General features: G+C 38.1%; 4 protein-coding genes across 4 annotated transcripts; all 4 read right to left on the minus strand.

Annotated features, from left to right (window-relative positions):
• Positions 1-241: 241 nt before the first annotated feature.
• LOC137723723 (serine/threonine-protein phosphatase PP1-like) lies at positions 242-1897 on the minus strand. Its single transcript, XM_068462916.1, has 3 exons — positions 1594-1897; positions 899-1458; positions 242-649 (listed from the first exon to the last, which is right to left on the minus strand). The coding sequence occupies exons 1-3, from the start codon at positions 1760-1762 to the stop codon at positions 473-475; spliced, it is 906 nt and encodes a 301-aa protein (XP_068319017.1). The 5' UTR covers positions 1763-1897; the 3' UTR covers positions 242-472.
• A 1820-nt stretch (positions 1898-3717) lies between these two features.
• Positions 3718-5617, minus strand: LOC137723430 (cell division control protein 2 homolog C-like). The gene is made up of 4 exons (XM_068462628.1): positions 4906-5617; positions 4731-4800; positions 4480-4618; positions 3718-4080 (listed from the first exon to the last, which is right to left on the minus strand). Exons 1-4 carry the CDS (start codon positions 5516-5518, stop codon positions 3988-3990), a joined length of 915 nt encoding a protein of 304 aa, XP_068318729.1. The 5' UTR covers positions 5519-5617; the 3' UTR covers positions 3718-3987.
• A 6658-nt stretch (positions 5618-12275) lies between these two features.
• LOC137722484 (2,3-bisphosphoglycerate-independent phosphoglycerate mutase-like) lies at positions 12276-15953 on the minus strand. Its single transcript, XM_068461493.1, has 10 exons — positions 15801-15953; positions 15438-15620; positions 15178-15305; positions 14859-15009; positions 14558-14761; positions 13752-14176; positions 13396-13588; positions 13216-13311; positions 12914-13069; positions 12276-12772 (listed from the first exon to the last, which is right to left on the minus strand). The coding sequence occupies exons 2-10, from the start codon at positions 15597-15599 to the stop codon at positions 12608-12610; spliced, it is 1680 nt and encodes a 559-aa protein (XP_068317594.1). The 5' UTR covers positions 15600-15620; positions 15801-15953; the 3' UTR covers positions 12276-12607.
• A 4311-nt stretch (positions 15954-20264) lies between these two features.
• Positions 20265-21461, minus strand: LOC137723669 (protein LURP-one-related 8-like). Its single transcript, XM_068462867.1, has 2 exons — positions 21105-21461; positions 20265-20980 (listed from the first exon to the last, which is right to left on the minus strand). Exons 1-2 carry the CDS (start codon positions 21369-21371, stop codon positions 20588-20590), a joined length of 660 nt encoding a protein of 219 aa, XP_068318968.1. The 5' UTR covers positions 21372-21461; the 3' UTR covers positions 20265-20587.
• Positions 21462-23100: the final 1639 nt, after the last annotated feature.

The raw sequence follows: 23100 nt of genomic DNA on the forward strand, positions 1-23100 counted from the left end.
TTGATAGAGGAAGTTGCTTTGCTTATTATTTCAATGTTTAGTTAATTGTATTTCCTTTTTTGAATGTTTAATTTCTTGCTAGACTCTTCGTTACCTTCGAATTTATGTGATCAAACTGAATATATCAAACAACCTTGTAAGCTGTTCATCCATCTTTTCTTAAATTTCAAACGAAGATCTTGGCTTAGCTCTCGTTGATCACTCCATTTTCTTTCGAAGAGGAAGCAAATGAAGACTCGTTATATTTTTTTGATTCCAAGAAAGATGAACCGAGCTTAAAGAAAATCAGCGAAATCTGGGAAAATTATGTAAGCAAGATACCAGAAAAGTTATATGTATATGACGGTTTTATATACACAGACAGCTTTTTAATGCTTTTGCTTGCAGGAAAATATGCAAGATTTCTTTTGGCATGCAAATTTGCCTTCTGTAAATAGTATTCCAATTCCAGAGCTCCCCAATTGCTTTAGAATCATTCTACCTGAGGAGCTTTCCCTCTCCAGGGTTTCACTATTTGAAATGAGCAAAGCAAACTTGCATCCACACTCATCAATGCACCTGCATTGTTGAACTCTCCGCAATAGTTTGGCGCCGAGAATATGGTCACCAACTGCCGTTCTGCAAAGAACTCATATCCATCTTCGACAACCTGTCAACAAAGGATTAAATCGACGGAGATTCAAATGACAGAGAAAAAGGTTTGCAGAAGGATAAAAAGGGAACCGCGGAAATCATTTCCATAAAATAATTCTTGAAAACTTGATATTCTTCTTTCCTATCACCAGTTGCATACAATCAAGCGGCGTACCTCTCTCATTATGTGACCTAAAACATGTTGGGACATATTTGTATACAACCGGTGAACTTTATAAAATATAAAAAAGGGAAAAACAGAGACCTGGTGAGCCCGGCATATGAGATCCATATCATGTTTCATCAAGAACTCTGCAACCTTATCTGCCCCAAAGGTATAAGAAACACCCCTATCATTCTCACCCCACCCTTTAATGTCCCTGTCCGGATCCGACCAAAGTAGGTCACACAAAAGCCCTTGATCCGGCACATCAACCGGCCTTTCGATGGCTCTGAGTTGTTCCAAGCTGTTCAATTCAGGAGACAGGCCACCATGCATACAGAAGATCTTGTCATCTATGACTGCAGCCACAGGTAAACAATTAAAGCAGTCTGTGAAGAGCTTCCATAGCCGGACGCTGAAGCGGCGTTTACACTCATCGTAGAATCCATAGATTCGGTTGATGGAAGCACATTCATGGTTCCCTCGGAGGAGGAAAAAGTTGTCCGGGAATTTGACTTTGTATGCAAGGAGAAGGCATATTGTCTCTATGCTTTGTTTTCCTCTGTCTACGTAGTCTCCAAGGAACACATAGTTGGCGTCCGGTGGGAAGCCTCCATACTCGAATAATCGCAAGAGGTCCGGATATTGCCCGTGTATATCACCTGCAAAATCCCGGATCAATAAATGTTGTACAAATATCAGCGTTCTGAAACTCGTTGCTTGCATTACAAGTTTACATATTACCAGATCAACAACAAACAAATAATGCAAGCCGGAATCATAAACATTTTACGTACCGCAAACGTTGATGGGGGCTTCCAATTCGAGAAGATTAGGCTGCCGGAGGAAGACTTCTTTGGCAGTGATGCAAAGTTGCCGGATTTCGGATTCAGTTAGCTGAATCTTTTTACCTCTGTTAACCCTGCCTTCCAACAGTCTCTGTATCAGCGCATCCAATCCTTCCATCCCCCACTTCCTATCTTTTTCCCTATTTTGTTTTATGATTTGATCCTACAGTTTCTAAACAATAATTATGTATTAATTTTAAATAAAAAGGGAAAAAATAAGGGAAAAACAGAGAAGGTGATCAAACAAATGAAGAAAAATAATGAGAAACAAAGTAGGGGGGAGAGAGAGAGAGAGAGAGAGAGAATCGGTGGAGTGAGTTTATATTTGGTGGGAAATTTTGATGTGGTTTTTCGGTCAGAGGATTTGAGAGACTTGTTCTGTTTTGAGGTTTGTGAGTTGTGACATAAACCTTAATTTTATGGAGAGGTTAAAATTTTGCCAACCAATTAGGACCAGAAAATAAGCACCCCACAACCTTTCCCCGACTTAGATGGGCTGTTTTTTCCATGGAAAATGGGATAAATAGGCTGTAAATGATCTTGATAATGACATAGATCATAACCAAATTGACTACCTTCTTGTTTAGTTTGGTCGGTGCGATACGCAGAAAATTCTAGCATGATGATCACACTGTTACCCAACAATATCTATTTATTATAATACACCTTAGGTTTATGAAATATCAAAATTGTCGTCCTTTAAAACATCAGACATGAATTAGTTAGCCTGGTGTGATCGTCACTTATAATTTTTCCTATAAACGATGTTTTCCACAGTATTAGCTTTCTTAGGTCAAAAACCAAATCACATGGTTAAAACTATTAATAGGATATCCAAATTACCTAATCACATGGTTAACATTATTAATAGGGTATCCGAAGTACCTAATCATCTATGATTTTTCCAGTTTGTCGGCCCCCAGTTGTAAGTTCTTGTTGATCACGGCCTACAGGAACTAGGCTATCTACCGCTTTTAACCTCATATTCACATATTTACATTCAATAATTTTAGGAGCTTTCACTTCGACACATCTTCACTCGTGATTGTTTTTAGAGCCCCTCTTTTCAATGTTTCAGCAATACAGGAATGATTCTTAAATGGGTTATTATACAAAATAGTCTCTGAGATTTGCATGATCAATAGAAATGGTTCCTAAGATTGTCAACCATCCATGATTTTGGTCCTTCCGTTAAAAACTCTTTGGGCAATTTTCAAAGCTTCGTAACTCAATCAATTCTTAACCAAATTCGACCCATAATATATCAAAATGAAGATAAGAAAGTGTAGAACAAGATTATACCTATTTGGAAGTCCAATGATTTCTGAGGATGGCCGGAAAATAGTCCGAAAGATGACTGGTCCACAGGAAAACAGGAAAACTCGTTGGAAACTGGGTAAACTTTAAACGTTCATAACTTCTTCAATACTCAACAAAATCGAGTGATTCAAAAATAAAAATTATACTTCTCAATAAGATGAAGAGAATGGTATATTTCTTTACTACTAACTAGCTGTGGTTTGACCGGAAAACTGCTCGAAAATGGTTAGCCACTTTCAAGCCGTTGTCCAACCAAATCACGGCGAGTTAGCCTTCGAAAAAGGTACAATTCTCTTCGTCTCGTCAAGAAGTATTATTTTCGTTTCTGAATCACTCGATTTCGTTGAGTATTGAAGAAGTTATGAACGTTTAAAGTTTACCAAGTGTCCGGCGAGTTTTTCAGTTTTCCCGTGGACCAGTCATCTTTCAGGCTATTTTCCAGCCATCTCCGGCAACCATTGGGCTTCCAAATAGGTATAATCTTATTCTACACTTTCCTATCTTCATTTTGATATATTATGGATCGAATTTGGTTAAGAAACGATTGACTTACAAAGCTTTGAAAATTGCCCAAAATTGTTTTTAACGGAATAACCAAAATCATGAATGGTGGACAATCTCAATGATCATTTCTATTGATTTTCAATCTCATGGACTATTTCTATTGATCATGCAAATCTCAGAGACCATTTTGTATAATAGCCCTTCTTAAATCGACAAAGGAGATTCATAAACAGGAAACTTCCATTTTTATATCTTCTTCGCTATCGTCAACCGCGGTTGCGAATTTGCTTGATTAGCATTACTCAAATAACAATACTTAACAACGATGATTTTTCTAACAAGGATAACCACACCGTGATTTACAGGGATGCAAACATCATACAATAATTTCGAATCACCAAGATGATGACGGCTGACTTCCCCCGACAACAGTTGAAAAAAGGCAAGGCAGCACTGAATTAAGGGTGGTCAAGGTATGAGAAAGCACTTCATAGCATCTTTGTGTTCATAAGTGAAACTTCAGAACTGAGACTTGTCCAGGGTGTCGAAATAAGGGTGGTCAAGGGCAGCTTTCGCGGAGATTCGCTCAGCTGGATCATATTTAAGCATTTTCTGCATAGTCCAAAAGCAAGACGGTATTAGACTGATCCAATGACGACACATTTTGTTAAACAACTTAACCGTTACAAGTTTACGGTACTCATTCATCACAAGACTTGAAAACAATCTGTCGCATATGGACCAGACAACCAATTACACAACAAATCTACACGTTGATTCAAGCTCCATGATTTCTAATTGACGTTGAAAAATGAAAATAACCTTGGAGAACACCATGTTCTTGAAAAGAAATCAGAGTTAAGAAATGAGATTAAGCATTCCAAGAAACTAGTACGATGCATAGATGGATGCTGGCTATGTTCTTGAAGAATGCTGTTGAGAAGACTAAACACATCGTTGGTTTCTAAGCGACAAGTTAATCGAAGCATTGAATGATCGAAGAAAACTTACGGCTAGGAGGTCAACTCCTTCAGGCTCCAAAGCAGGAACAGCACGAGCCAAGTTCTGAGGCTCCCACTGCGGATACACGTGCCAATCTCGCAGAGAAGAAACTCCTGGCCACTGCTTGTCAGATGGTGTTCCTAGCAGCCTACACATATAGTAAAACAGTAGCAAGTAAAGATTTGATCTTTTCCTTCTTCACATTCCCAAAAATTGGATTCGAGAAACGCGAAAAACGAGGGGAAACATAACACAAACACCTGAAAATGTGAAGCAACTGCTGGAACTCAGAATCTCCCGGAAAAAGAGCCTGCCTCCTCGCCATCTCCGCTGCAATTTAGCATAATCGATCAAATTAGTTAACTAATTAATCAATTAAAGCATTGAATCGAAATGAAATTGAAGAATTCGCGAGAGGGAGTAAGAAAGGAGTACCGAAGATGCATCCTACGGACCACATATCAACGCCAGTGGAGTAGTGAGCCGAACCGAGCAGAACCTCGGGCGCTCTATACCAGAGAGTAACAATCTCGTGCGTGTAGCTCTTGAGAGGCACAGTGAATGCGCGGCCGAGTCCGAGATCAGCGATCTTCAGAATCCCCCTTTCCTTGTCAAGAAGCAGATTCTGCGGCTTCAGATCGCGGTGGAGGACGCCGTGGGAGTGGCAGTGCGCCACCCCCTTGCACAGCTGGTACATAAAGCTCTGCACCAGCGACGGCGGCATCGGCCCAGGATTCGGCCCCTTCCTGTGTGAATCGATGAACTTCTTGAGATCGGTGTCCAAATACTCGAACACCAAGTACAGGACGGGCTTCCCCTCTTTGCTGTCGACGTGTTCGACGCAGAGCAATCGAACGATGTAGAGTGACTGAGAGAGCATCTGGAGGAGCGAGACCTCGCGGAGGGCAGTGGGCGGCACGCCCTCCTCGTCCATCTCAAGGCGCGTCTTCTTCAGCGCCACCAACTGCCCGGTGGCTTTGTCTTTCGCCTTGTAGACCTTGCCGTACGTGCCTTCGCCGACCTTCTCGAGCTTCTCGTACTTCTCCATTTCTGAGAGATCGCGGAATCAGAAACCCTAAAAATTTGAATTTTCTGGTGTCTCGTTTTTCTGGATCGAAATCGGACCGTCCGTTTTCTGTTGGGGGTTTAAATTTTTAAATTTAAAGGAGGGGCGGAAAGGAGCGTGGGGGGACGATGCCAACGGAACGGAAAGGAAAGAGGGCCACGCGTCCCGCCGTTGCGATGTTGTTAGAAATTTGAATTCGCTTGCCTCCTCGTTTTTCAATGTTTTACTATATTGACTTTTTTTTTTTTGGAAAAACAGAGATCGGTCTTTGGCCTCACTACATCAGTGATCGAAGACTCGCAATGACCCTAGCCACCATCGTGGCAGTCACCAGCATCAGAATCGAACCAAATACGTATGATGTAGAATACAGACCTAAAATTCTTCTTCAATTCTGAACCATCCCGTGATGGTTGAAAATATGTTGACATTTTGATTACCAAAAAAATAACTTTAAAACATTTAATAATTGCATCAACTATAATTCAAATTGATTAGTGAAACAAACACCGAATTATAAAGTTTGATTACCGCATAATTTGATACAACAAAGATTTAAGAGTCCATGAAATATCCCATTTTTTAGAATCCCCTTCTTAAAAATAAATTTCTCCGCCGCGCAGCAACGAGCCAGAAAATATTCGAGTGCGCTGACTGTTGAAACGTGCCAAACTCAAGGTGTTATTTTCATGGCCTGCTACTATTGACATGCTCCTAAAGCATCAATTTATTTATTTTCTGTTTTTTTTTAATTAAAATTTTCATTTTTTCCTTACCATAACACCAAAATGTCATATCCATGTTCTATTAATGATTTTTGATGAAAATTTTCTTAGAAGTCATGTCAAAACACTCAAAAACAAGGATACAAGTATAAATCTAAAGATATTTGAATGTAAATAAAGTACGGTAGGAAGAAAAAAAATCAATGAAAAAATATAAAAAAACAGAATATAAAAATATAGAAAATCATATGATTGGTACTTCTCTACCGATTGTTTGTAAGAATAGTCGCTAACAAGGTAGTGACTTTATCTCGTATAAGTTGCTAGCTTCATACCGATCACCCTTTTCAATTTTTTTTTTCTTCTTTAGTTTTATTTTCATATGTTTGTCGATTTTTCTTTTATTTCTCTTGCCATAGCAACAAAATATCATGTTCATGTTCTTCAAAATATTTTTTTTTCCGTGAAAAATCTATTATATGTTGCAATCCTATTGTAATAGGACTGTGATTATGTAAATCCTAATAGATATGTGAATATATCTTATATTCTTATTAGGAGTAGATTACCTATTAAATGTTGTAATCCTAAAGGGTAAGGAATTAACCTTCCCTACTACTATAAATAAAGGCACAATGAGGTGAAATAGAACACAGTGCACAATTACACATCTCTCTTTCTCTCTACTATTGCCGCACCCTCTCTCTTTATATGGCCTCCATAACGTGTTGTAGACATAATTTACTAAACAATTATGGAGGATAGAGAGAGGGGTGCGGCATAGATAGAGAGAAAAGAGAGATGTGTAATTGTGGGTGTGGTCTATTCCACCCATTGTGCCTTTATTTATAGTAGTAGGATAGGTAAAAACCTTTCCCTTTAGGATTACAACTCTTAATAGGTAATCTACTCCTAATAAGAATATAAGATACATTCTCATATCTACTAGGATTTACACAATCACATTCCTATTCTAAATATGACTACAAGTCTGCAACACTCCCCCTTGAGTGTGTAAATACTCAACAAATCATCGCATCAGATTCTTCAGCAGATAAGGTAGAATAGTTGATGAAGTCATCAGCACAACGAGTGATTGCAAGTCTCAAATTTACTTTGAAGTATGCATTTGTAAAAAAACTCACAAAAACCTTGCTATGGTAAAACCCAAGGAATAGGGAAAATCCATAGACGAAGGAGAAAAGTAAAAAAAATATGCATAATGTCTAAAACGCTCGTCAAACTGGACGAAGGTAGTGAACTCAATGAAGTATGATCATCCCGGGATGGGTGCCTCATTAAAACCTAGTTAGGTAGCAAAAACCCAGTGGGAAAAATGCTCCTAATAGTAGGGAAAAATATTACATTAAGATCATCTGAGCATGCTTCAAGATATTGAATGTAAATAAAGTAAGGTAGGAAGAAAAAAAAAATCAATGAAAAAATATTAAAAAACAGAATATAAAAATATAGAAAATCATATGATTGGTACTTTTCTACCGATTGTCTGCAAGACTAGTCGCTAGAAAGGTCGTGACTTTATCTCATATACGTTGCTAGCTTCATACCGATCACCCTTTTCAATTTTTTTTTCTTTTTTAGTTTTATTTTCATATATGTTTGTCAATTTTTCTTTTATTTCTCTTGTCATAGCAACAAACTATCATGTTCATGTTCTTCAAAATATTTTTTTTTCGTGAAAAATCTATTATAATATATATTTAAACACTTGTAATCAACGATTTAAAGATCTTCAAATTTAATAGTGGTTATTCAAATAAAATAAATAATTAGAATAGGTAAAGATCGGTACCATGCTACCGAGCCTCACCGTGAAGTTTTGAAAATTAAGGCAAGAATTTTCGTTGATATTCTTGAGGATAGAACCACATTTGACAATATTTTGAGATTCCTTACTATACTTTTCACTTATTTTTCTAGTTTTGGGCTTAAATATTCTACTAAACATACATTTGTTGCTCAATAAATCATAAATCCGTTTCCAAATGCTTTAAAAATTTATCCTTAATGCTCATGGAAAATATTTCATGAAAATAAAAATTTGCATTTTCAACCAAAGAACGTGGTTAACACACTCGATTTTTAGTCGGTTTTGTAAATTCGTACATAAATCATCGTTCAAGCTATTTATTTCACTTTTGCCTCATCATGAAATTTTGAAAACTAATGTTAGACTTTTTGTTGATATTCATGAGGTGAAACCCCTTTTTGACAATGTTTTGGGTCTCACCACTATATTTTTCCCTACTTTTTTAGTTTTTGAATTAAATATTCTACTAAATATACACTTGTTGCTCAATAAATCCTAATGTGGGATGTCACAATCCACCCCCCTTAGGGGCCCGACGTCCTCGTCGGCACACCACGACCAGGGTTGGGCTCTGATACCAAATTGTCACATCCCAGCCCGGGGGGATCACTTCCCAGGCCCGCTCCACCACCATAGCACGATATTGTCCGCTTTGGGCCCCAACCACGCCCTCACGGTTTTGTTTTTGGGAACTCACGAGCAACTTCCCAGTGGGTCACCCATCATGGGATTGCTTAAGCTCCATTCTCGCTTAACTTCGGAGTTCCTACGGAACCCGAAGCCAGTGAGCTCCCAAAAGGCCTCGTGCTAGGTAGGGATTGGAATATACATTTAAGGATCAATCTCCTGGGCGATGTGGGATGTCACAATAACACTCACAGGTTTTAGTCATTTTTAAAATTTCGTTGCAATTTCCAAACAGGCAATGCCCACACTATCCTCTTAACTTTCTACACGCTCCGGACACCTCACATGCAGAACAAGACGAAGTTAGACACACAAGACAAAGTGGGCTCTAAGCATGCAGAACGAGACGAACTCTTGGGTGCTCAGAAAACGAGTCGGGCTCCATGTACGAAAAAATATATTTTGAAGAACATGAATATGATGGCTATTTGTAGTGGAAAGAGAAATAAATGAAAAACATATACATTTTAAAAAGTAAAATAAAAAAATATACATTTTAATATCTCTATATATTTCACTTATTTTATTACTTTTGGGCGTGTATATTCTACTAAATGTACACTTATTGCTCAATAAATCATAAATATACCCTTTTTTAATGCTCATGGAAAATATTTTGAGATAATAAAAAATTTTCATTTTTTACAATAAACGTGGATTAACACTCACGAGTTTTAGTCGATTTTAAAAATTCATACTTAAATTATCGTTCAATTTATTATTTTTACCTTCGCCTTGCTATGAAGTTTGAAAATTAATGTATGTCACATCCCGACCCGGGACGGATCACTTCCCGGGCCCGCTTCACCACCGTAGCAAGATTTTGTCCACTTTGGGCTTACCATTCCCTCACGTTTTTGTTTTTGGGAACTCACGAGCAACTTCCCAGTGGGTCACCACTCATGGGATTGCTCTAGCCCCATTCTCACTTAACGTAGGAGTTCCTACGGAACCCGAAGCCAGTGAGCTCCCAAAAGGCATCGTGCTAGGTAGGGATGAGAATATACATTTAAGGATCACTCCCCTGGGCGATGTGGGATGTCACAATCCACCCCCCTTAGGGGCCCGACGTCCTCGTCGGCACACCACGACCAGGGTTAGGCTCTGATACCAAGTTGTCACATCCCAGCCAGGGGCGGATCACTTCCCGGGCCCGCTCCATCACCGTAGCACGATATTGTCCGCTTTGGGCTTACCATTCCCTCACGATTTTGTTTTTGGGAACTCACGAGCAATTTCCCAGTGGGTCACCCATCATGGGATTGCTCTAACCCCCTTCTCGCTTAACTTCGGAGTTCCTACGGAACCCGAAGCCAATGAGTTCCCAAAAGGCCTCGTGCTAGGTAGGGATGAGAATATACATTTAAGGATCACTCCCCTGGGCGATGTGGGATGTCACAATGTAAGAGTTTCTGTTGTTATTCTTGAGCGTAGAACCCCATCTTGACATTGTTTTGGGTCTCACTACTGCATTTTTCACTTTCCTTAAGTTTTCAGCTTAAATATTTTGTTAAATATATGTTTATTGCTCAATAAACCGTAAAACCGCTTCCAAATGCCTTACAATGTTTTCCTTAATGCTCATAAAAATTATTAAGAGAAAAAAAATTGCATTTTTTACAAAAAAAAACGTGGGTGTTACTCACAGATAGGCGGTGCCCACACTATCTTTTTTACCTTCCACACTACTTAAAAAGGGATATTTTGATATAGGCGTCTCAGTTTTGAATTTTCTAGATCAAACATCCATGCCTTTTAGTGATTTGATTAAACTTTTTTGGTCATAATTTTGGTGTTATATGCACATTATATCATAACAAATTTCCTATAATATAGCCTTTTAATTACACTCTCCTCCGTTAGATATAATTGTAAAAAAAAAAAAAAAAAATGGTTAGTTTCAATTTATTTTCACAATAATGCTACTATAACATCCCACATCGCTCAGTGAAGTGGATTCTGTAAGCCTTATATGTATATTCCTATCTCTACCTAACACAAGGCCTTTTGGGAGCTCACTGGCTTCGGGTTCCATAGGAACTCCGAATTTAAGCGAGTAGCGCGCGAGAACACTCTCATGATGGGTGACCTACTGAGAAGTTCTCGTGTGAGTTCCGAGAAACAAAACCGTGAGGGTGTGGTCGGGGCCCAAAACGGACAATATCGTGCTACGGTGGTGGAGTGGGCCCGGGATGTGGTGGACCCCGAGCCGGGATGTGACAATTTGGTATCAGAGCCAATCCCTGGTCGAAAGTGTGCTGACGAGGACGTTGGGCCTCTAAGGGGGTGGATTGTAACATCCCACATCGCTCAGGGGAGTGGATCCTGTAAGCCTTATATGTATATTCTCATCTCTACCTAACATGAGACCTTTTGGGAGCTCACTGGCTTCAGGTTCCATAGGAACTCCGAAGTTAAGCGAGTAGAGCGCGAGAGTACTCCCATGATGGGTGACCCACTGGGAAGTTCTCGTGTAAGTTCCGAGAAACAAAACCGTGAGGGCGTGGTCGGGGCCCAAAGCGGACAATATCATACTACGGTGGTGGAGCGGGCCAGGGATGTGGTGGACCCCGGGCCGAGATGTGACAGCTACAATTTAGTAATAATTATCTACGATTTAAGATATTTTCTTTCCAAAATAGTTTAAAATATTTTTAAATCCCACAAAATCAAATGTACCGAAATAAGTTTTTCTTTTAGTACATTAAGAGAAAATAGGATTGAGAATAATATAAACGTACCAATACATAATGTGTACAAAATAAAACGTACCAAAATAAAAATAATTTACCAATATTAACAATATGTATCAAATCAAACGTACCAATTAATGATTTTTGTAAATTCAAACGTACCCGCAGATAATATATACGTAATGTATTGTACCTAATATACATAAAAAAACAGCAAAAAAAATATAATTTCACAAAAAAATTGAAAATTTACATGGAACTTTTATGTTGATTACCAACTATTTGAAAGAAAAAAAACCATTTGGAAAAAGAAATAATATTAAATGTTTGTATAACTAAAAAAAAAAATGTAATCGAAAAAACATATTTGGAAGAAGAAAACTTATAGTTTAATTACTAATATCTCCACTAAATAAGGAAAAGTGCATCATGCAGATAAAATGATAAATTCAAAAAATATATTAATTTAAAAAAATATAATAATGACATGTAATTTAACTTGAGATGGCTATTGGTTAAAGCACTTTAATTAAATTTCTTATGCAATTTCTGAGTGGACGGTGCCCACACTATCTTTTTTACCTTCCACACGCTCCCTTAATTGTTGTCATTGCTCCGTTCAATTTATTTAATTCGTCAACCAAAAATTAAGAATGGTGTTTTAATTAAAAATGGCATAACACGCTCCCTTAATTGTTGTCATTGCTCTGTTCAATTTATTTAATTCGTCAATAAAAAATTAAGAATGATGTATTTAATTAAAAATAGTGTGTGGATAACACGCCTTTTGTGAATCTGTAGGAAGACAAAAAAATTATAAACTGAGATTTAAAACCTTCAATCCGAAAAACATTGTTCTTCATACACTGATATTTCAAGACAACACAACCTCAATGGTAATTGGTAGAGCATAAAATAATAGCAAAAAAATTCCATTTTTTATCTCTCTCTTGTTCTGTCATTCTCATGAGACAATGATACAATTAGCGTACTCGCCCACGGAAGCTACTGTGAGCAGGCATCGTTCGAACTTATTTAATAAACAAACCGTAATCGACAACCCTCCTTCTATGGCGTTCGTAAACCTAAGTCAAAATTTAGGAAAAACTAGAGTGCGTTCTTTTCTCTGGCCTTCCTAGTTGTCAGCAACTTCGATGAGGGATGGCTCGTAGTCGCTAGGAGCCTGGAATCCATGCAGGTTCATCACAGTTGCAGCAACATTGGCCAGCCCGCCGCTAGGAAGATCCTTGCGGAAACGGACTCCGGGTGCAAGTCCAGGACCTCCAATTGCAATTGGGACCTTCAAGAAAAACCAAAACAATCAATGACTGAAAACCTGTGGAATTCGACAATGTTCTATACTATGAATCTATGGTAAATCGACAGTGGCCGCTCTTGTCGTTTGTTATAAAAATGACAGAAAAAATTTGGGAGAACTTACTGGCTGTAGAGTATGGGAAGTAAGAATTTGAATGTTGCCACTCTTGTCGAGAAGAGGTTGCCCGGTCTTATTTCTCTTCACCATATCCTCAGCGTTACCATGATCAGCAGTGACGACGTAAATTCCACCAACCCGCTCGATTGCATCAAGAATTATCTGCAAGTACACAATAGCAACTCAGTAAGAAGATGTGGAACTTTTTCACTACAGTGAGGGGTAAGGGGATTACAAGGCAACAAGCACCGGCTTTTTGATCAAATTTGACTACATACAGGAATACCAAGCATGTATAGCAACAGTACCTTGACGGCTTCATCAGCAGCCTTGCAAGCAACAATTGTGGCCTCAATGTCGCCTGTGTGCCCCACCATGTCGCCATTTGGAAGGTTAACACGAACCTAAGCAAAAACAAAATATAAAATCTGAAATATTTTCTTTGGATACTAGAAATTCTTAGATCGCATGACTGGCCTATCCATTACCTGCTCAAACTTTCCACTAAGAATAGCATCCCTAGCCTTTTCAGCAATCTCGACTGCCTTCATTTTTGGCTGGACGTTGAATGTGATTCCACTATCGCTTGGAATTTCTACATACTCCTCCATTTTATCGTTAAAATAACCAGAACGATTGCCGTTCCAGAAGAAAGTGACATGGCCAAACTTAACAGTCTCACTGTGAAAGCAAAGATTTGGAAGCAAAGAATTTATGGGTCAGAAGCCAAAAATTCAACCATGAAAAGAAAATTCTGGGCAAATTGGTCAAAATGATTTGGAGAAAACACAATCCTAACGCTTGACAGCAACACAGATAGTTTAACTTGGTGAGAAAAACAAACCTGCAGGCAAAAGTGCGGACACCGTTGTACGTAAGATATTCACCAGATGTTCTATCAATCTCTGGGGGTTCTACAAGGTAACGGCTTGGAAGCTTCAGCTCACCATCATACTGAAGCATACCGGCATAACGGATTTTTGGGACTCGAACTCGATCAAACTTGTCAAAATCGGCATACTCAAGTGCCTTGGCAATCATAACCATACGGTCAGCACGGAAGTTGAATGTAACAACAGCATCACCATCCACGATCGGGCCAACAGGCTTTCCACTGTCGTCAACAATAACAAAAGGAGGTAGATACTGGTCATTGGCGTTTGGTTCCGCCCTCAACGTCTTGATAGCTTCAACTGCATTCTTAAATTTATAGGGAGCTTCACCAAGAACTTGGGCATCCCATCCTCGTTTTACGACGCTCCAATCATTCTGCAAAATCTAAAATTTATTCATTCTGTTCCAGAGCAACAATTCAGATAAGTATTAACCATAAAGACAAATCAATCCTATAATTCTTGGCATGGGAACTTTACCAAATTTTGGGAAGGCTTGTAGTATGTTTGAATAAAAAAGCACGATAATTCTGGGAACATAAATAAAACAAGCTAATGGAAACCCTAATAAACCCTTCTTAAGACATAAGAGGGGCAGCACCATGCAGAGCATCAGATTCAGAACACTTCGTAAAAAGGAACGTACTTTAAACAAACTGTTATATACAATATACACACAACAGTAAAAAATACAGAAGGAAGAATTAGACCCAATCATGCCTGCAGAACGAGCTTAAGAGTTGGCTTCATTCAATACCTCATAACGATCCATGGTGACATACATACGACCACCACCAGACGCAACCTGTGCATCCACACCTTTCTCACGCAATTTCGCAAGGTCATTTTCAAGGATTTCTGCAAATCCCACACTTGAACCGTCCAGAACATCACGTCCATCAGTGAGAACATGAACACGGATCTTTTTAGCACCATGTTCACTAGCTCCTTTAAGCAACAACTACACCAGGAGAAAAGAATACATATGATAAAGGCGAAATTTGGAGGAAAACCAAATCCAAAGAAAGAAAAAACAGACTAGTGCTAAAAAAACTCACTAGCAATTGATCAAGCCGAGAATGAACTCCACCGTCACTCATTAAACCAATGAGATGCAATGTGTTAGTCGCAAAGGATTCCTTAACATACTTAAAACCTTCTCCCTCGAAAATTTTCCCGGAAGCAAGTGCAGCATCAACAAGCTTAGCACTATATCCATAAAAAAAACAACCATGATTACTCATCACAACTCACTACGAATCCAATTCTCTTAACTGACATTCATAAAACATATCGAAAACCATACAGCAAACAATACACACATCAAATTTAACATACGGGAAGTAAAACAAACGAAGGGGAAAGCCTAGAACTCACCCCTGGGCAAAAATACGCCCGGCGCCGAGGGCATTGTGACCCACTTCACTGTTGCCCATATCATCCTCTGTGGGAAGTCCCACGGCAGTTCCGTGTGCTCTCACTAACCTCCATCTTTCAGGAGCACCCTATATCGACAACACCACACACACGCAATCAGTACGAATCGAAATTCAAATCCAACAACAAAAATCTGACACTTTAAACGAACAGGGCAATCGAAATTTGAAAAACCAGATCTTTAAAATTACGAAAGTCACCTTCTTGAGCGAATCCATGACGGGGGTCTCGGCGACATGGATGCAGTTGTACTGGTCGGCGTTGGCCTCGCCCCACCCATCTAAAACGATGAGTCCGATGACCTTCCCCTTCGGCAACTTAGGGTGGTCCGGCAATTTCCAGTCGAATCCTGAGCCCCCCATTTTCCTTTTTTCTCGATTTTTCTGCTTCCAACGCAAATCAAAATTCAATCAAAACCCAATGACCCACCAATTTTATGTCACAAAAATACAAATAATTCACACTCAAACTATCACAAAAATACAAACAAATCGCACTCGATAATTAAATAAAAAAAAATTTAATTAAAGAAAAAATCTTAGGAATTATGAAAAATATCGAACCTTGTAGAACAGAAGAGCTGAAGAGAGCGAGAAAGCAACAGCGAGCTTGATCTCCCTGCGGCCGGTATATATAACGGAACCCAACGGACGGAATGGAGCTTGTTCTCGCTAGGGACTTGTTTCCAAATCTGACGCCGTTGATTTTTTGTCCTTTTGACCTTTCCAGGATACCGCTTGGCGTAGGGGAATAGGCCCCGCGGTATTTGACACGGTGATTTGCGGTCCACGGTTGTAAGGTGATCACGAAATCTTGGCGTTACACTTGGTGCGTAGAGGTGGAGAAGTCGCGATCATTGGCCAAGCAGAATCCACGTGACGTCGAAAACCAGAGGCGTGGTGATACCGACCGTTTTGACCTTTCGGCTGCGGGAGAAAGAAAGTTTGGTTCAGATTATTAGAAGAATACTCTAGAAGAACCTAATTTCGTTCTAATTATGTAATTGACTGATATTGATTAAAAATAAATAAATAAATAATGAAACGAGTTTGAAAATTTTGAGTTTAAACTAATGTAAAGTTAATAGTACTTGTCACATCCTGACCCGGGCTCAACTCCGCTGTAGCACGATATTATCCGCTTTGAACCCCGACCACGCCCTCATTATTTTGTTTCTGGGAACTCACACGAGAACTTTCCAATGGGTCGCCCATCCTAGGATTGCTCTCGTGTGAACACGCTTAACTTTGGAGTTCTGATGGAACCCGAAGCCAGTGAGTTCGCAAAATGCCTCGTGCTAGGTAGATATGGGAATATACATATAAGGCTTACATGATCCACTCCCCTGGGCGATGTGGGATGTTACAATACTAGGATTTGGCTTTTTAGTGTAAAAATATGGTTTTTCGTTAAAGTGAACAGTACAGAGAGTTTTTCATTAAAGCTCCCCAAAAAAATCATCAGTGAAAATTTCCTGAATTTGACTGTATTTATTTACTTAGCCAGGCAAAGCATATCTTCAATCGATTTTGTTTTTTGTTTTTTTTTTTTTAACAAACGATATTATCTATACTAAGGAAGAAGATGTGGGCTTAACCTCATAATAGGCTAACAATAATGTGGTTCAAATTCGTTTTTGACGAAAATCGAACCTAAAACTTCTTACTTACAAGTGAAGATGATTTTATTCCTACAACAATAGGAGAGATTTTCAGTGTGCATGAAAAAAGGAGTCGGTACACTACATGTATAATACAAGTGAAGATAAACTGAAAAATATATATTGTCTTTATTTGTATTTGACACATAGTAGACCGCCTTGTGTTCCAAATTTATGAAAAAAAAATCTCTCAAATATGAGCACAAATAAAACCAACATCATAATATACGATTTTTATCTGGTATTAATCGACAATAACAAGTGACTAATAATGATCAGCCTCTAAAATTATATGTACGGATGTTGTAAACTCATACGTGAAACTCAAGTATAATTGATGAGCTTATTTCTTTTCAGTTGCATGAAGCAAAGTATTTTAGATTCAATTCACATAAATAGCCAAATCGAATTCAAACTTATTCAACCAAACAAAAAGAAAAATATACTGTGATGTAGTTTATTCAACTTTTGGTGCTGCGAGCAGGTGCATGCGTCCAATTTTGTATATAAAAATTGAACCTTATGTGTGCCTACTTCATGCTCTTCTGCTATTTAATTCATGTTTTTCAACTACTTAACAAACATACTTTATATTTCAATAACGTCGAGGTCGTCTTCCACATTTTGAATTTCATTTTGGAAAAGGGCATGCGTGCATTTAGTAATGGCATTTGAATAGAGCACGATATTATTAACGAAGCATCAACTCAAATACAAGAAGAATCTTGGAAGAAAATATTCCGTACCATGTGGTGAGCATGGTGTTTTATGTGTGCAGCTGGACGACTACTTAATTGGGTTGTTCGCACCCTATTGTGGATTCCTCCACAAAAATAACGAGTCAATTTAATATTAGGCTTGTATAAGACTTAAGCCTAATATTTGTAACTGGGATGACTTCGTGGCAAATCTAGTTTAAGTGGACTAAATTTCGTAGTGTTCATTAATTTCCGAGCATATCCCTATCACCGATACCAGTATAACTGAATACCTGTTTGACTTCAGATGTAACACAACGCCAACATGTTACTAGACAACCGGGGGAAACTTTCCCTAACCTTTGTGAAACATTCGATCATCTTTTTGGCATTTGACATGACAAAAAATTGTGGTTTTGCTTGGGCTGAAGTTCTTTATTTAGAGTTATCAACAAATAATCGTTTCTTCTCGGACTTATACGGGCCTTCAATCCTATAGGAGCTTCAATTTGGGGACCCAAGGATGCTGCCTCAAGGCCCAATATGGCTTTGTAAAATGATGACGTCGAAGGCTTCTTCTTCTATAATCTTTCTCTTTCTTTCCGCTCATGGTTCTTTGATTTTACTCTTAATTTATAGAAGGAGGTGAATTCGATACAAAAGTAGGTTGTTCATTGTCTGGTTTAGTTGAACTTTCTCTCTTATTATTGTAACATGTATCGTTGTAATAAAAAAAAAAAATTGGACTAAATATAACAACTCAAATTAAAAATATAAAAAAAATTATAGGAGGAGGTACAGTTACATATTAAAACCATCGCTTAATTGTAGCATTGGTTCTTGAACTTTACTCCTGATTTAAATTTCGTCATTTGAAATTTCAGATTAGTTTCTTTAATCTTTGAACTTAACAATGTGTCGTACCATTGATCATTTTAACTAATGTGGTCTATTTTTTCATTAAATTTAAGGGTATATAAGGAACTTCCAAAATGAATTTAGATGAGAAAGGATTTTTTGTGTAAGAAAATTGAATACATAGGATTTTTTTTTTTTTTTTTTTTGAAGTTTAATATGTGATTTGTTAGTTGTCGAAGTCCAACCACTGTTCGATCTCGTACCAACTTTAAAATCGTATTGCCTAATATCTAAAAAATGTTAAAGTCCAACCAAATCATTTTATTTTAAGTTTTAGATATTAGTTATAAATTTTCATTTTTTTTTTTTTTAGTTTTTCTATTGTATTTTGAAGTTTTCAGTTGAAGTTGCTAATATATTTCTAAATATAACGGAAAAGAAAAGGACAATGTTAGTGAATAGTACAACATAAATTTTTTTTAAAATGAATAAACGATAATATTTACACTAAGGGGGTGGATGAGTTTGCTAAGTTTCATACTGGGCCAGCCATGATAATTGATTAAACTTCGCATTTGACGAGAATCGAATCTAAGGCTTTTCACTTACAAGTGAAGAGACATATCGCTAGACCGTAATACTAAGTAGTTGGTACAACACATTATTAAGTTCAAGGACTAAAAAAATAATATAAGAGTCCAAAGCAAAATTAAACTAAGGGTAAAATTCAAAAACTATTTGCTACAATAATTAAGCCTAAACCAAGTTAGAGCAGTTCCAATAAGCCCGTCAGAGCCGTAAGGTCACCAACATTGTTCTTCAAAGGCTTTTAAATGCCTTGATTTGGTGAGCCACATCAACCAAATCAGTTCTAACTCAAGAAGCAAACTACTCACCTTACAAATATGTGACCACTTTCTCTCTCCATTAATTGGGTCACAACTTTCTTACCATTCAACTCAATTTTCTTGATTAAAAATAAAACGTTGAGTTCATTGGAGGAACATAAAAAATTAATTATAATAATGAATATAAACGTTGAGTTCATTGGCACTCTAAAAATCTCATTTTGCACTCCAAAATTTCTATAATTAGGAAAAAAAAAAAACACTTGTGAGGATTGTAAAATGTGATTTTTGGAGTGTTAATAACAGTTCCCATAAATTAATGTTATAAGAGTGTTGAATTCGACTTGAAGGGTAAAATTTGTTTTTTGAGTTGAAGATGCTTTTCGTAGAGTAACTTTATACTCTTTGATTGAATTTGAATCATATGGCTGGATATACCATAAAAGACTTAAAAGTTATATTGTGAAAATTGCGAACAAGTAAACTTAGGTTTTCGAAGCCAAGTTGTGTTTGAACTTTGAAGAGCCAATTTTAAAGAGTCTTGTAGAAGTGATATCAGAGTTCATAGAGAAATTTCGATGCACCAAGTGTAATATTATAATTGATTGAATTCTATTTTATAAATTTCTAACCAATTATACTATCACAGTTTGGTATATAATGTCGTATTTCCAGTACACTGATGTTGATGTACCACCAATTCAAAACATGATTTTGTCTGATTATTAATCACTAATCAATCTTTAATAATTGAGTTACTCCATCAAATCAATCAATTCTAATATAAGCCATAGTCTAAATTACTCTAACAGGAGAGAAAAGTGAATTGAACTCAACGAGAACAATTAAGTTTTCGTAACTAAGAAGAATACATAAACTCAAACACAACGTCCAACAACAGATATAGCAGAATCAACTTCCAAAACAGCAACAAGATAATTACTGCAAAAATATATTCACCGTATCAACTTTTCACACATTACCTACGTCCGATAAACTTTGTTGTTTCCAAGTCCTATTTACATCCCACTAAAAGAAGCTTGGTTTTTTATATAAAAGGAAAAAACCAAGCTTCATTGATTTTTTCCGATTTAAAAGAAGAAAAAAAAAAAAAGGAAAGAAAAAGAAAAAAGATAAACGCAAGTGGGAATATCGGAGAGACAACCAGAGATCGACGAGATCAGACCAAAAAAGAGAGATGGAACATAGAATTTATAGAGGAGGAGGAGATGTGAATCCACCAAGGGGAAAAAGGTGGGTGACGAAGTAAAAGGAGTTTTAACTTTTCACCGCCTCGACGTCCCGTACATCTGGTCAAGCAAGATGACGAGGGACATGGCCACCGCCGTGTCCATATCGGGCTGCACGATGAGGCGAAAGACGTCGACTCCCAACGCTACTCCGCCCACTGCCTCCTTCCTCTTGATCTCGGCCACCCCCCTCCTTTTGCTGTCGTACACCGCGCAGCACCGCTCCGCGTACGACCCTTCCATCTGATAAAACACCGCGTTCTTGTTGTCGTAGTTTTTCGGCGAGCCACTACCTTTGCAGCTGTTGGCTGAGGTCATGTGCGCCAAGCACTTGTTCTTGAGGATGTTCACGTGCTTCGTCGCGCAGAACCGCGGATTCACGTCGGTTTCTCCGTCGTACACCACCCAGTTGTCCCCCAAGCTCAGCCGCTGATTTAACACGTACAAAAATTACGTACAACCATCAGCAACCAAATAAATAACACCAACAAAATGTACGCAAACATAATTATTGTCCGACAAATACTCAAGTTAAAATTGTGAGCATATATACCTTGCGACGGATGGTGAGGAGAGGTTTGCCGGAGGCGTCCATGAGGACGATCTCGCCCTTATGGCCGGCCAAGTAGTTATCAACCCTAAAGACCAAATTGCCCTTGGAGTCGAACACCGTGAACCCATTGCAGCTCAACAGCAAGGACTTCTTCCACACCGTCAGGATCGTCGCGTTTTCGTCGTCGGAGCCGGAGCTCTTGAGCCTCTGAGGCTCGCAGGCGGGGACAGTGTTGGCATTTGCAGTGTTCGGGTACACCTTTGTCATCCCTGACCTTCCAAAATTGTGAACGCCACAAGTAGTAGCAGAAGGCAAGTAATGTTTTTTTTTTTTGTTGGGAAGGCTTTGTAAATGAATAAGTTTAAGAAACAAGTTGGGATTCATATATATACCCGGAAAAGGAGATTCCGGGGTGAGGGGTGGGGGGTTGGGTGGGTGTGGTGAGAAATTTGCGTGGTCCAAATTTAATGAGTGCATCATGAGCGTTGAATTCGCAGGAATCGGGATGGCGCACCAATTAAAGCACAGTCGTTTTGGGGATAAAAAGTCGTAGCACGAGTGCTCCACCGACGTGTGACGTCACACAATTTAGGAACAGGAGGGAGAAAAAAACAAAAAAATAAAAAATAGTAAACAATGAAGGGATGGGATGAGAGAGGTGGCTGATATATCGTATTCCTGCCGTCGGATGAAAGGTGACAAGGAATATATTTTTATAATATACTTATTCTCATAATTAGCGTAGTGGAGGCCTAATCTTTACTTCTAAGCCAATGTAAAATAAAATTATTCCAAATTATTTAATTTTATAAGTTTTGGTAAATAAAAATAATATATTCGTGTGGCTGTCGACTGATTTGTGGTGGAGTGGGGGTACGCCTGTCCCTTTGCTGCGTAGATATTTTCTAAAGGTCATTTTTTTAATTTATCATCTTAATTCTCTTAATCATGGAAGTAATTAGTTTTAATTAGTTAATCAGAGTGATAGGGATGCTATTGGCTGGGGCGGTTTGCGCTGGCTTCCCCAGCCAATTAAGAAGTGGAAGACATCTGACTTTTTCTATTAGAAGTAAGTCTAAATAGCTAAAATGGTTTTTGAAATTTGTATAACACATTATTTTAGTTTTTGAAATTGAAAATCAATAGAAATGGTCCATAAGATTGTCCACCATCCATCATTTTGGTCATTTCGTTAAAAACACCATTAAGTATCCCGGAGCTTTTGGCCGGAAGTTGAGGCAATTTTCAAAGCTTCGTAACTCAATCGTTTCTTAACCAAATTCGACCCATAATATATCAAAATGAAAATAGGAAAGTGTAGAACAAGATTATATTTATTTAAAAGCCCAATGGTTGCCGTAGATGGTCAGAAAATAGTCTCAAAGTTGACTGGTCCGAGGAAAAATTGGAAAGCTAGCCAAAAACTGGGTAAACTTTAAACGTTCATAACTTCTTCAATACTCAATGAAATTGAGTGATTCAAAAACAAAAATCATACTTCTCGACAAGACGAAGAGAATAGTATCTTTTTCGATGGCTAATTCACTGTGGTTTGGCTGGAATATGGCTCGAAAGTGGCTAACTTCGTCTCGTCGAGAAGTATGATTTTCGTTTTAGAATCACTCGATTTCTTTGAGTATTGAAGAAGTTATGAATGTTTAAAGTTTACCCAGTTTCCGACGAGTTTTCCAGTTTTCCTGCGGACCAGTCAACTTTGAGGCTATTTTCCGACCATCTCTGGCAACCATTGGGCTTCCAAATAGGTATACTCATGTTCTACACTTTCCTATCTTCGTTTTGATATATTATAGGTCAAATTTGGTTTAGAAACGATTGAGTTACGAAGCTTTGAAAATTGCCCAAACTTCCGGCCAAGAGCTCCGGGACACTTAATGGAGTTTTTAACTGAATGACCGAAATGATGGATGGTGGACAATCGCAGGGACCATTTCTATTGATTTTTAATCTCAGGGACCAAAGTGATGTGTTATGTAAT

Source organism: Pyrus communis, chromosome 17, assembly GCF_963583255.1.
Source record: "Pyrus communis chromosome 17, drPyrComm1.1, whole genome shotgun sequence".
NCBI lineage: Eukaryota > Viridiplantae > Streptophyta > Magnoliopsida > Rosales > Rosaceae > Pyrus > Pyrus communis.

What these genes read in the sequence shown, in the direction of transcription:
- LOC137723723 (XM_068462916.1), bottom strand. Translation starts at nt 1,762, where the DNA reads ATGGAAGGATTGGATGCGCTGATACAGAGACTGTTGGAAGGCAGGGTT. An exon ending in AGCCCCCATCAACGTTTGCG is followed by an intron (nt 1,459 to 1,593) that starts GTACGTAAAATG and finishes GGGATTTTGCAG; the next exon opens with GTGATATACACGGGCAATAT. An exon ending in TCATATGCCGGGCTCACCAG is followed by an intron (nt 650 to 898) that starts GTCTCTGTTTTT and finishes CTTTGTTGACAG; the next exon opens with GTTGTCGAAGATGGATATGA.
- LOC137723430 (XM_068462628.1), bottom strand. Translation starts at nt 5,518, where the DNA reads ATGGAGAAGTACGAGAAGCTCGAGAAGGTCGGCGAAGGCACGTACGGC. An exon ending in CAGTTGCTTCACATTTTCAG is followed by an intron (nt 4,619 to 4,730) that starts GTGTTTGTGTTA and finishes CTATATGTGTAG; the next exon opens with GCTGCTAGGAACACCATCTG. An exon ending in AAGGAGTTGACCTCCTAGCC is followed by an intron (nt 4,081 to 4,479) that starts GTAAGTTTTCTT and finishes TGGACTATGCAG; the next exon opens with AAAATGCTTAAATATGATCC.
- LOC137722484 (XM_068461493.1), bottom strand. Translation starts at nt 15,599, where the DNA reads ATGGGGGGCTCAGGATTCGACTGGAAATTGCCGGACCACCCTAAGTTG. An exon ending in TCACCATGGATCGTTATGAG is followed by an intron (nt 14,177 to 14,557) that starts GTATTGAATGAA and finishes TAGATTTTGCAG; the next exon opens with AATGATTGGAGCGTCGTAAA. An exon ending in TTAGTGGAAAGTTTGAGCAG is followed by an intron (nt 13,312 to 13,395) that starts GTAATGGATAGG and finishes GTTTTTGCTTAG; the next exon opens with GTTCGTGTTAACCTTCCAAA.
- LOC137723669 (XM_068462867.1), bottom strand. Translation starts at nt 21,371, where the DNA reads ATGACAAAGGTGTACCCGAACACTGCAAATGCCAACACTGTCCCCGCC. An exon ending in TCCTCACCATCCGTCGCAAG is followed by an intron (nt 20,981 to 21,104) that starts GTATATATGCTC and finishes GTGTTAAATCAG; the next exon opens with CGGCTGAGCTTGGGGGACAA.